Here is a 12,868-nt window from a genome sequence, read left to right on the forward strand (position 1 = left end):
AGTGCAATAATAAAATCATGTTTTATATAGTCTTCTGTCCTCATATTCATGGATGAGGGTGAAACAGTAAAACGATAGTATCACATTCAGTGTCAGTAAGGAGGGGATGTGAGCCCCAGACCCTCAGACAGGCTGGTACTTCTCTACCCGCTCCAGCAGAGCCTCTGAGTAGCCGGGGGAGTAGTATCTACAGCAGGAGAACATAACAAAGGTTCACTTGGGGCTGAGAGAATGTCTGCTAGTAGAAACACACTAGATTCAACTGATGTTATAGCCAGTAAATTAGTCAATTACATGGCGTGTGTGTGTGTGTGTGTGTGTGTGTGTGTGTGTGTGTGTGTGTGTGTGTGTGTGTGTGTGTGTACCTGACTATTTCCTCAGGGTAACAGCTGTTGATAGTGTTGATGTACTCCTGCAGGGCAGATCCAGGATCAGCCTTAATCTCCTGAACCTTCTTCAAGCCTCCACTGGTCACAAACAGACGACGAGCCTTGCTGTCATGGGGCAGCACCTGGAGAGGGGGAGGGTGGTGGTGGTGGTGGGTGGGGGGGTAAAGGGATTACAAAGCATTGGACTTTCTGGACTGTCTGAACCTCCTGTACTGTCTGAATCAAACCTTCGGGTTAGGTTTTCCAAACAGAGATCAAGCCTAATCTTGGATTTAATTGCACTTTTAAAATGAACTAATGAAAATATAATATCTCAAACATGGTTCAAAATAGTCAGAGACTGGATTTACACAGTCTGATTTTTAGAACTAAAACACTATTAGGCAGTGTGGGGCCCGTGTGGGTCCATTCTGCAATACCTAGTAGTGTGAAGAGGCTTATGTAAATGAAAGTTGATAAACACGCCCCCACCTTGCTGAACTGACAGATGACGTGTTTGAGGATGTTGCTGGGAGCTTCGTAGAGCAGGGGCTCCAGAGCAGGCAGGTAGTTGCACTTTGGTAGGATGCTCTTAAGAGCCTTCTTAGCCTGGGTGGAGGGGGGGGTCAGGACTCAGGATGATACAGGATACGTTATGGTCTGTTTATTCTTTGTTGCTCTTATGACCCTCAGAAATGTTCAGTGTAGAGCTTCAGTAGCACCCTGTGTCTACTACACAAGCTTCTGGTAACCTGTGACAACATTGACCTATGACCCTACCTTGACCTGCAGGTCCTCGGAGCTGTCTGTGTCCATGTAGAGAGCCAGCAGGCTGGGCAGGACGTTAGCCGTGGCAACGGCCCTGGCGTGCTCCGGGGTGTGGCGGCCGATCTGGCCAAACGCCCACGCTGTTGCTGCCTTGATATGTTCCTCTGGCTCCTCAGACAGACAGATGGCCAGCTGGGGCACCCCCTACAGGGCCGGAGGAGCAACAACAAGCAGGGAGGACAGGAGAGAGGTTATGAAGGAGAGAGAGGGAGGAAGAGAGAGCACAGAGCTTGCAGGCGATGCACAGTGCACACACCAGGATTGAGGTCATATCTGAAATTAATTTGAATTGGCCACACACCAGGATTGGGGTCATATCTGAATTGAGTTGTGAATTGGCCACACACCAGGATTGGGGTCATATCTGAATTGAGTTGTGAATTGGCCACACACCAGGATTGGGGTCATATCTGAATTGAGTTGTGAATTGGCCACACACCAGGATTGGGGTCATATCTGAATTGAGTTGTGAATTGGCCACACACCAGGATTGGGGTCATATCTGAATTGAGTTGTGAATTGGCCACACACCAGGATTGGGGTCATATCTGAATTGAGTTGTGAATTGGCCACACACCAGGATTGGGGTCATATCTGAATTGAGTTGTGAATTGGCCACACACCAGGATTGGGGTCATATCTGAATTGAGTTGTGATTGGCCACACACCAGGATTGGGGTCATATCTGAATTGAGTTGTGATTGGCCACACACCAGGATTGGGGTCATATCTGAATTGAGTTGTGATTGGCCACACACCAGGATTGGGGTCATATCTGAATTGAGTTGTGATTGGCCACACACCCCCGGAAGCAATTCAAATGGCTTATTTATTCTGCACATCACAATAGTAATGTTTATTTTGTTTATCATGTATGATCACAACTACCATGTAGCCTGAGGTTGAAACATTTCGTTTTTAAAGCTAGTTCTCCTAAAACTATTTAAAATAATTACAGGGGTCTTTAAATATGCTAAGATCATGTTGTGGGTTGTCTATAATAATTCATCATTCCCATAATTTATAAACATCATCATATTTTTTTTCTTCTACCCAGAATGCATTAGATCAAACACTGCAGTATGGAAAGGAACAATCTAACAAGATTCCCTAAAACACGCAACTTCGATACAGCTATGCCCGGAAGTGCCTTTTTCTTAGCAGGTTAGGAGAATTAACGTAGCAGGTTAGTGGAATTAGGTTAAGGTTAGGAAAAGAGTTAAGGTTAGCGAAAATGCTCTCCTAACCTGCTACAAAAAGTCACTTCCAGTCATAGGTGTATCGAAGTGGCGTGTTTTTAGGGAGTCCCCAATCTAACATGACAAAGATAAACACTGTTTGACATCTTTGAGTTATAATCAAACTAATATGTGAAAGTATATATATGTATTCTTTGCGTTAATGAATATCCTTTTGATTAAATATTTGTCAAATGAAAAAGACTTTCATGTTTCACATCTCAGTTGAATTGCTTTTATTAAATGATACACTTTTTTCAAGTCAAATTCGATTCCATTTCTGCTTTCTGTGGGGTGTGGCCAATTCAAATTAAATTCAAATTCATTGTTTCAATTGAATTAAATTCTGAAATTCTGACACACACATACCTTAGAGACGATGACGGCCATGGCAAGGTTTTCAGAGTGAGCAGCCACGTATCCAAGCATCATGATCCCTGGCAACCGCACGTTACCATGGCTATCACCCAGGTAGTCAATCACCGCCGCCACACCACCCGTGTTCACGATCATCTGAGACAGCTGTACACGTACACACACATTCGGGCGAGGGTAGGGGCACATGTGAGAATTTGGTAGTGTGTTAGGGAGTTTGGTACCCCTAGTGTGTGTTTGGTGTCAATGAGTGTGTGTTCTGATGTCTGGTGTGTGTAGTGTCTGTGTACCTCTGATGTTTGGTGTGTGTGGGTGTACCTCAGGTGTATGTTTGGTGATCTCTCTCATCAGCGTGGTGACGTTCTTCCTGACATACTCGTTGGGGTCTCGGAGGCAGGCCAGGACAGCAGGGAAGATCTCTGCCTCCACCACCATCTCAGCCAGGTCCACTGAGTGCTTACTGATCTGACTCAGCGCAGAGAACACCTGCCTCTGAATGGAAGGAGAGAGAGGGAGGGGGGAGAGAAGAGAGAAAAAGACAGGGGAGAAGGAGAGAGAGGGAGGGGGGAGAGAAGAGAGAAAAAGACAGGGGAGAAGGAGAGAGAGGGAGGGGGGAGAGAAGAGAGAAAAAGACAGGGGAGAAGGAGAGAGAGGGAGGGGGGAGAGAAGAGAGAAAAAGACAGGGGAGAAGGAGAGAGAGGGAGGGGGGAGAGAAGAGAGAAAAAGACAGGGGAGAAGGAGAGAGAGGGAGGGGGGAGAGAAGAGAGAAAAAGACAGGGGAGAAGGAGAGAGGGGGAGGGGGGAGAGAAGAGAGAAAAAGACAGGGGAGAAGGAGAGAGAGGGAGGGGGAGAGAAGAGAGAAAAAGACAGGGGAGAAGGAGAGAGGGGGAGGGGGGAGAGAAGAGAGAAAAAGACAGGGGAGAAGGAGAGAGGGGGAGGGGGGAGAGAAGAGAGAAAAAGAGGGGAGAAGGAGAGAGGGGGAGGGGGGAGAGAAGAGAGAAAAAGACAGGGGAGAAGGAGAGAGAGGGAGGGGGGAGAGAAGAGAGAAAAAGACAGGGGAGAAGGAGAGAGGGGGAGGGGGAGAGAAGAGAGAAAAAGACAGGGGAGAAGGAGAGAGGGGGAGGGGGGAGAGAAGAGAGAAAAAGACAGGGGAGAAGGAGAGAGGGGGAGGGGGGAGAGAAGAGAGAAAAAGACAGGGGAGAAGGAGAGAGGGGGAGGGGGGAGAGAAGAGAGAAAAAGACAGGGGAGAAGGAGAGAGAGGGAGGGGGGAGAGAAGAGAGAAAAAGACAGGGGAGAAGGAGAGAGAGGGAGGGGGGAGAGAAGAGAGAAAAAGACAGGGGAGAAGGAGAGAGAGGGAGGGGGGAGAGAAGAGAGCAAAAGACAGGGGAGAAGGAGAGAAGTGAAGAAAGGGATGGAGGAAAGAACAAAAGTGGCATACAGGATTTAAGAGTGGACTGTAATGTATATTCTAACCTCATCTATGTCTGTTCACATTGACAACATAATGACTGTGTCAACCTGTCACACTTAAGGAAGCCTTATTTTGTCTCAGCGTTCCTGCCGCCTCACCTTCAGCTTGGCGTCGGGGTTGAGAATCATCTGGGCCAGGTGTGCGATGGCGCCGGTGTCGACCACAGTCTGAGCTAGCTCAGGGGAGTGCTTGGCGATGTCGCTGAGGGCCGAGGCAGCGATGCGTTTCAGGGCCACCTCTGGTTCCTGGATACACAGCACCAGCAGAGGAACGGCCCCCGCATCCACTACCGCCTGAGACAGGTCTACATACAGAGAAGAGAGGGGTGTTAGTGTGTGTGTGTGGTGTGTGTGTGTCCGTACGCAAGTTACTTGTGTGTATGTGTGTGTCAGGATTTTCTAATCGTTTCGTTCTGAACAGAACCAACATTTTTTTTGTTCCGTTCAACTGTTCCGACCAGCAAAATAAAGTTCTATATTGGGTCGAACCCGAAAAAAGTATTGGTTTATATTGTTCCTTTCTGTTCCTTTTTTAACCTGTAAAATCAGAAATAAAAATGTTTAGCTCACTCAATGACTTCACCAATCAGTGCAGATAGAGCAGGTAAGCTAGTTGTTTACATGGGCGACGGAAAGACGAGTGTAGCCTATGGCGCAAGATGCGACTGACATTTTGTGGGTGGGGAGAGAGCAAGAGAGGGTTGATGCGACTGACATTTTGTGGGTGGGGAGAGAGCAAGAGAGGGTTGATGCGACTGACATTTTGTGGGTGGGGAGAGAGCAAGAGAGGGTTGATGCGACTGACATTTTGTGGGTGGGGAGAGAGCAAGAGAGGGTTGATGCGACTGACATTTTGTGGGTGGGGAGAGAGCAAGAGAGGGTTGATGCGACTGACATTTTGTGGGTGGGGAGAGAGCAAGAGAGGGTTGAGGAGGAGGATTGAAGTGCTGGACATCTTGTTATGACATGTATTATCTGAATTAGGTCCACAGAATTATACCTATGGAGGAGCGGCTTCTATGAAGGAACTTTGAATGTCCTTTGAGCTAGCTACAGTAGCTAACAAGCTTTAGCTAGCTAGATAACAAGCCTGTGTTTGCAGAGCGGCACCAGAATTAACAAGTCTTACCTTTTTGTAGTTAATAAATCCAACATTAAATGTGATAACAAAGCCTATAGTATATTAACTGGCAATGAAAAGTTAATCCATTTCTCTCTAGCGAATAAAAATCTCTCTCCCGATCTTCAGAATCACGATTGTAACGCCAGTACAGTAGCCTATGGTAACGTCAGTACAGTAGCCTATGGTAACGTCAGTACAGTAGCCTATGGTAACATCAGTACAGTAGCCTATGGTAACGTCAGTACAGTAGCCTATGGTAACATCAGTACAGTAGCCTATGGTAACATCAGTACAGTAACCTATGGTAACGTCAGTACAGTAGCCTATGGTAACATCAGTACAGTAGCCTATGGTAACATCAGTACAGTAGCCTATGGTAACGTCAGTACAGTAGCCTATGGTAACATCAGTACAGTAACCTATGGTAACATCAGTACAGTAACCTATGGTAACATCAGTACAGTAACCTATGGTAACATCAGTACAGTAGCCTATGGTAACATCAGTACAGTAGCCTATGGTAACATCAGTACAGTAGCCTATGGTAACATCAGTACAGTAACCTATGGTAACATCAGTACAGTAGCCTATGGTAACATCAGTACAGTAACCTATGGTAACATCAGTACATTAGCCTATGGTAACGTCAGTACATTAGCCTATGGTACCATCAGTACAGTAACCTGTGGTAACATCAGTACAGTAGCCTATGGTAACATCAGTACAGTAACCTATGGTAACATCAGTACATTAGCCTATGGTAACATCAGTACATTAGCCTATGGTAACATCAGTACAGTAACCTATGGTAACATCAGTACAGTAGCCTATGGTAACATCAGTACAGTAACCTATGGTAACATCAGTACAGTAGCCTATGGTAACATCAGTACAGTAGCCTATGGTAACATCAGTACAGTAGCCTATGGTAACATCAGTACAGTAGCCTATGGTAACATCAGTACAGTAACCTATGGTAACATCAGTACAGTAGCCTATGGTAACATCAGTACAGTAGCCTATGGTAACCTCAGTACAGTAACCTATGGTAACATCAGTACAGTAACCTATGGTAACATCAGTACAGTAACCTATGGTAACATCAGTACAGTAGCCTATGGTAACATCAGTACAGTAGCCTATGGTAACATCAGTACAGTAGCCTATGGTAACATCAGTACAGTAGCCTATGGTAACGTCAGTACAGTAGCCTATGGTAACATCAGTACAGTAGCCTATGGTAACGCCAGTACATTAGCCTATGGTAACGTCAGTACAGTAGCCTATGGTAACATTAATACAGTAGCCTATGGTAACATCAGTACAGTAACCTATGGTAACATCAGTACAGTAACCTATGGTAACATCAGTACAGTAACCTATGGTAACATCAGTACAGTAGCCTATGGTAACATCAGTACAGTAGACTATGGTAACGTCAGTACAGTAGCCTATGGTAACGTCAGTACAGTAACCTATGGTAACGTCAGTACAGTAACCTATGGTAACGTCAGTACAGTAACCTATGGTAACGTCAGTACAGTAGCCTATGGTAACGTCAGTACAGTAACCTATGGTAACGTCAGTACAGTAACCTATGGTAACGTCAGTACAGTAACCTATGGTAACGTCAGTACATTAGCCTATGGTAACGTCAGTACAGTAACCTATGGTAACGTCAGTACAGTAACCTATGGTAACGTCAGTACATTAGCCTATGGTAACGTCAGTACAGTAGCCTATGGTAACGTCAGTACAGTGACATATGCTTTGAAGGGGGGAGGGGCTACAGTAGCTTGTGGTTTGAAGGGGGAGGGGCAGGTAGCCTAAACATGCACACACACTGGTAAAGATGTTCAGCTGGCAGGCAGACACTGGAAAACGTTTCTGAGTGACAGAGTGAAGGCTTTGCATCAGTACTTTGTTGCATTGTTTCTGAGGGACTAGAGAAAAAGGCCTAGAACTTAAAATAATGTTATTAACTGATTCCCATGCGTTTAAACTAATGGTTTTGTTCTGGAACAGTATGGATCACTTTCATTCTCAGTTCCGTTTCTGTTCCTTGAAAAATGTTGTTATTTTCCATTTCTTGGTTCTGTTCCCAGAATCGGTTCCAACCCCTGGTCTGTGTATACTATGTCCTTACTTGCATTGTGGCGTGCGATGTACCCCAGAGCCCAGGCGGCAGCCTCCTTGACGTCAGGGTCAAACTCCTCCAGAGAGATGACCAGAGCGTCCAGCGCCCCACAGTCCACCACGGCCTGGGCCAAAGCAGGGCTGTGTTTGGCCACTGCACGCAGGACAAATGCTGCTGCCTTCTTATAGAACCGCTACACACACACACGCAGATAGAAGGAGAAAACATTTAATACACATTTAGCAGATGGAAGGAGAAAACATTTAATACACATTTAGCAGATGGAAGGAGAAAACATTTAATACACATTTAGCAGATGGAAGGAGAAAACATTTAATACACACACATGCAGATGGAAGGAGAAAACATTTAATACACACACATGCAGATGGAATAAGAAAACATTTAATACACACACACGCAGATGGATGTAGAAAACATTTAATACACATTTAGCAGATGGACTGAGAAAACATTTAATACACATTTAGCAGATGGAAGGAGAAAACATTTAATACACATTTAGCAGATGGAGGGAGAAAACATTTAATACACACACATGCAGATGGAAGGAGAAAACATTAAATACACACACACGCAGATGGAAGTAGAAAACATTTAATACACATTTAGCAGATGGATGGAGAAAACATTTAATACACATTTAGCAGATGGTAGGAGAAAACATTTAATACACATTTAGCAGATGGTAGGAGAAAACATTTAATACACACACACACACACAGATGGTAGGAGAAAACATTTAATACACATTTAACAGATGGAAGGAGAAAACATTTAATACACATTTAGCAGATGGAAGGAGAAAACATTTAATACACATACACACAGATGGTAGGAGAAAACATTTAATACACATTTAGCAGATGGAAGGAGAAAACATTTAATACACATTTAGCAGATGGAAGGAGAAAACATTTAATACACATTTAGCAGATGGAAGGAGAAAACATTTAATACACATTTAGCAGATGGAAGGAGAAAACATTTAATACACATTTAGCAGATGGACTGAGAAAACATTTAATGCACATTTAGCAGATGGAAGGAGAAAACATTTAATACACATTTAGCAGATGCTCTTTAAAGCTGCAAAATGTAACTTTTTGGGTGAACTGTCTAAATTCACATAGAAATGTGAGTTGTACATTTGTCACGCATTGAAAGCAGGTCTAAGAAGCGATAGAGCTTCTCTATGTGCACTATTTCTATGCTTCTTGTTCTTAGAGATGCACTATGCAGAAATCACTGTGGCATTTCCTGGTTGCTAAAATTCTAATAGTTTGCCTAATTTCAGATGATGTGACAAAATTAGCAAGTAAAGTGTTGAGAATCATTGTACCATATAAACCGCATTGAAACATATTTTCCATAACCCAAAACATTGTATTTTCAGCTGTTTGAAGCTGGTGTACCAAACCAAAGGTAAAAGATGCAAAAACTAAACATAAGAACTGGATGCATAGAAATAGGGCACATAGAACCTATCTACCACTTCTTAGACTTTCTTTCAATAACAATGACAGATCTATAACTCATACTTATATGTGAATTTGGTCGGGACGGCCGAAAAGTTACAGATTGCAGCTTTAAGTTCTGCTTTCACACTCCAGCTTCAAACAGCTGAAAATACAATACTTTTGGTTGTTGAAAATATATTTCTCAGCGAGTTTAGATGGTACAGTGATTCTCTGTAGACATTGCTTGTTTTGTCACATAAACTGAAATTAGGCGAACTATTGGAATTTTACCAATCAGAAAATGGCGGAGCGATTTCAACATATTGAATCTTTAAGCGAGAGTTTACATTCAGAGCATTAACTATGCATGCAGACCCCTGTGAGAAGGCAGATTGAGAGAGAGAGGCCCTGATGTGGTGTGAAGGGTGCTTTAGCCTTTGGAGTGGCCCCCTGCCCAGGGTACAATGCCAACACACTCTCAGGGTCAGGGACACCATTCAGCAGGGTGAATGAGGGAGTGTATGTTGGTGTATACACACACACACACACACACACACACACTTTCACACTCACAGACATACACAGACATACGTTCTGCTCAGCCAGAGAGTAGACGAGCTGTGGGAGGATGTCTCCCTTGACGACGGTTGGTGTACACACACACACACACACACACACAGACACACACAGACATACGTTCTGCTCGGCCAGGGAGTAGATGAGTTGTGGGAGGATGTCTCCCTTGACGACGGCCTCTGCCAGATCTTCATTGTAGCTGGCCAGTCTTCCCAGAGCCAGAGCAGCTGTCTGCTGGATGGTAGGAACCACATCTAGCAGTAAAGGCCTCAGCAGGGACATCACACCTAGAGGGGGGACGTGTAGGAAAGGAATTCTGTCTTGTTATAAGTTATCGATAGAACTGTGATCAGCACATAAATGAAAGTCAGCTAAAATAGAATATTGGTTTGAAAAAATACATCTATACAGAAATGGGTACCCAAGTCCCAATTTACCAGCATTTTGTAAAGTTTCAATGTTTTGCGGTCTTGTCGCAAGCTCAGCAATAGTCTGCACAAACTGTGTCCTTGATTTCTGATACTGCTCAAACACTAAAAGGCAAAAATTAACGATCCATTAGTGTTAAAAAATGTAAACTGTTCCTTAGCTACGTTTTGCAGGCACTATCTTTACTCTTGAGGTTCATTCAAAACAGCTTTGAAAACAGTCTTGAAAAATTGCAACTACAAATGATCGTACCTTGTAAAACCTGTCGTTGACTCATGATTACAAATTTAATTGAAAAAATTAAACTCCACTTTTCTTATGAATATGTAACTGCAACTACTATATTGTTGCTTGTTAGTTTTGCCTAAAACAGCAGCTGTAAACAGTACGGTGCAGCATCTGCCTCGCTCTTACAGCCTCAAGTTCTGGTTAGCGTGTAACCGTTGCCGTAGCGACAAACCGGAAGCATTAACAGGGCTTTCTCATCGCTCGTGCTGCTCAAAAATGAGTTAGCCGTATGGTTAAGGTTAGGGTTAATGATAGAGTTAGGTTTAAAATCACATTTTTAAGAAGATAAATTGTTGAAATGGGAGAGGTTTATGACTTCGTGGGTATAGAACAATGACTCTATAGATGCTAGTGATGACAGTACTGGTGTCGCTCCCGCAAAAATATATTGCCAAGTGAGACAAGAAGACTTCTTTCATTCTATATGTTGAAAGATGCAACATAGTGATAGCTCACATGCGATCACACTTTTATGCAGATAAAAAAGCTAATCACAGCATAATTAGAACGATACTTTGAAGATTCGAATGGTTACACTAAGACGTTTGTAACAATGTTGCCACCGTGTTGGGATAGCCTATCAGGTCTTAGAGCAACATTGTGGCCCTGATTTCTGCATTGAACAAATAAGCCTGCATGGCTGTACATTTACGCAGTCTTAGATAGATTGACTATAAAAGAAAATAAAAAAACACGTAGCCTATGGGCCTATATGATGACAGAAAAAGGCTATGCGGCAACCTACATCAAACATAAGCCTATTAGACCTAGCTACAATTGTAAAATATGTTATGCTGAAATGAAGCGTTATGCTAATGGTAATGAACTTAATGGATAATAGATAAGATGAGGGGAACACTAAAGCACATTGATGGTGTGCGAAGCCCTACATTATTTCAGACCTGTCAGACCAATGTGCACACCTCCAAAGTTGCTCACATATTATTAGACAAATTAATGAAGACAATATTCTATACTCTCGGCTACAAGAGAAACCATACATTAGAAACGTGTTCAAATGTATTTTATTCTACTAGGAATTAAAAACATTTGATATATGTAGGCCATGTTGAATTGTTTTAATTAAAAACAACAGATGAAAAAGCTAAGTCGTTTCATGACGAAATATTTCAGCAGATTGTAAAAATTAACAATATTAGGCTAATACATGGGCCTATTTTATGTCCACTTGGGAAATTCAGCATGAATTAAATTACTGTACATTTATTTTGAGTAAATCAGTAAATCCAAAATATTGATCAGAGAAGGAATGAGATGGGAAAGAGGTTCTAGAAAATTAGACCCGCAATCAATCAATTCATTCATAAAAACAAAAAACTACAAAAGCAGCAGGCAATTGCAAAATATCTTGTGATTGTGCACTCAAACCCTTCTATGCAATCTTCACAGACACTGTTTTAAAATTGCACAGATCAATTGTGTTTACATGGAATGCATTGATGCTAATTAGATGTAACTAACTCGTAGCAATTTAGGCAATTTCAAAGTAGGGTCTGTATCTAATTATTTGACAAAGTAGGCAATCTGCAGTTACCATAGCTATATGCCTATAGCTGAGTCATTAGGCCTAGACTTACAACAACATACATTACATTCAGTAGCTCAATATGTAGGCCTGTAGATCTATAAAATAGGTTTATATATTTAAGCATATTGCAAACATCGTATAAAAGGCTATATTACATCGAAATATTTGTCCGATTGAAATGGAATGATATTTGATGGAAGACGCTGGTCGAAGGGAAGTATAATTTACCTCAGGATAACATATCTGAGGCCAAAGAACATTATTTTTTTTCGTTGTGGATGACCAAGAGAAAAATTATGAAAAGTGCTTAAAGTGGCTGTGCTGTCAAAAACGGGATTTTTCTGTGTTTTATATTTTCACACTTTGAGGTTGGAATAATACTGTGAAATTGTGAAAATGCTGATCCTTTTAGTGTAAGAGCTTTTTGAAAAGACCGCCTGACATTTCAGCTCGTTTTGCATGGGTGGAGTTTTGGCCTGCGTTATAAATTGTTGTACTAGTCCTGGACGCTGATTGGTTAAAACCGCATTCCAGCCGGAGCCTAATTCAACAAGTTTCCACCCGCTAAAGCAATAAAGTTGAAATGCCTATTTACTCTGTTCTGTGTCTCATCAGCCCAGACAGACCATTTATAATCTTGATCTCCACTGTAAAAAGCATCTAGACATCATCTCCCATTTCTTTTAGACTAGCAATTGGTTTTCAAAAGCGGAGATTGGAACAAAACTTGCAGTCTGTCTCTCTGACATTTGCAACATTGTTTCAATATTGAAATTCGATCTCCAGCTGTCCCATTGTAATTAAAGTGTCGGGGTCGGGAGTCGGGATGAGACAGACAAGCAGGCAGCTTTTCTCAGCCAGTCGAAACCATGAATCATCAACACTTTTATGGACATGTCAATAGAAAACAGGTAAAACGAAACAAAATGCAGCTAGCTTGTCGTCTTTGCTGCTTCAGTTTGAAGTGATTGTGTTAGCTGTGTTGTTGGCTAGCTCCTCTGAACAA

At 42.6% G+C, this 12,868-nt stretch overlaps 1 protein-coding gene across 1 annotated transcript; it reads right to left on the minus strand.

Moving 5' to 3' along the window:
- Positions 1–10,447, minus strand: LOC110490912 (sperm-associated antigen 6). Its single transcript, XM_036943722.1, has 10 exons — positions 10,034–10,447; positions 9,717–9,883; positions 7,549–7,732; positions 4,379–4,584; positions 3,128–3,301; positions 2,804–2,956; positions 1,149–1,340; positions 861–977; positions 366–511; positions 1–187 (listed from the first exon to the last, which is right to left on the minus strand). The coding sequence occupies exons 2-10, from the start codon at positions 9,876–9,878 to the stop codon at positions 124–126; spliced, it is 1,398 nt and encodes a 465-aa protein (XP_036799617.1). The 5' UTR covers positions 9,879–9,883; positions 10,034–10,447; the 3' UTR covers positions 1–123.
- Between the last annotated feature and the right edge of the window lie 2,421 nt (positions 10,448–12,868).

This window comes from Oncorhynchus mykiss, chromosome 15 (assembly GCF_013265735.2).
Source record: "Oncorhynchus mykiss isolate Arlee chromosome 15, USDA_OmykA_1.1, whole genome shotgun sequence".
Classification (NCBI taxonomy): Eukaryota; Metazoa; Chordata; class Actinopteri; order Salmoniformes; family Salmonidae; genus Oncorhynchus; species Oncorhynchus mykiss.

Bases quoted from the DNA above. Each gene is read 5' to 3' on its own strand.
- LOC110490912 (XM_036943722.1), bottom strand. From the start codon at position 9,878: ATGTCCCTGCTGAGGCCTTTACTGCTAGATGTGGTTCCTACCATCCAG. The intron at 1,341-2,803 runs GTATGTGTGTGT...CCGGCCCTGTAG, and splicing joins TGGCCGTCATCGTCTCTAAG to GGGGTGCCCCAGCTGGCCAT. The intron at 188-365 runs GTACACACACAC...CTCCTGCTGTAG, and splicing joins TACCCTGAGGAAATAGTCAG to ATACTACTCCCCCGGCTACT.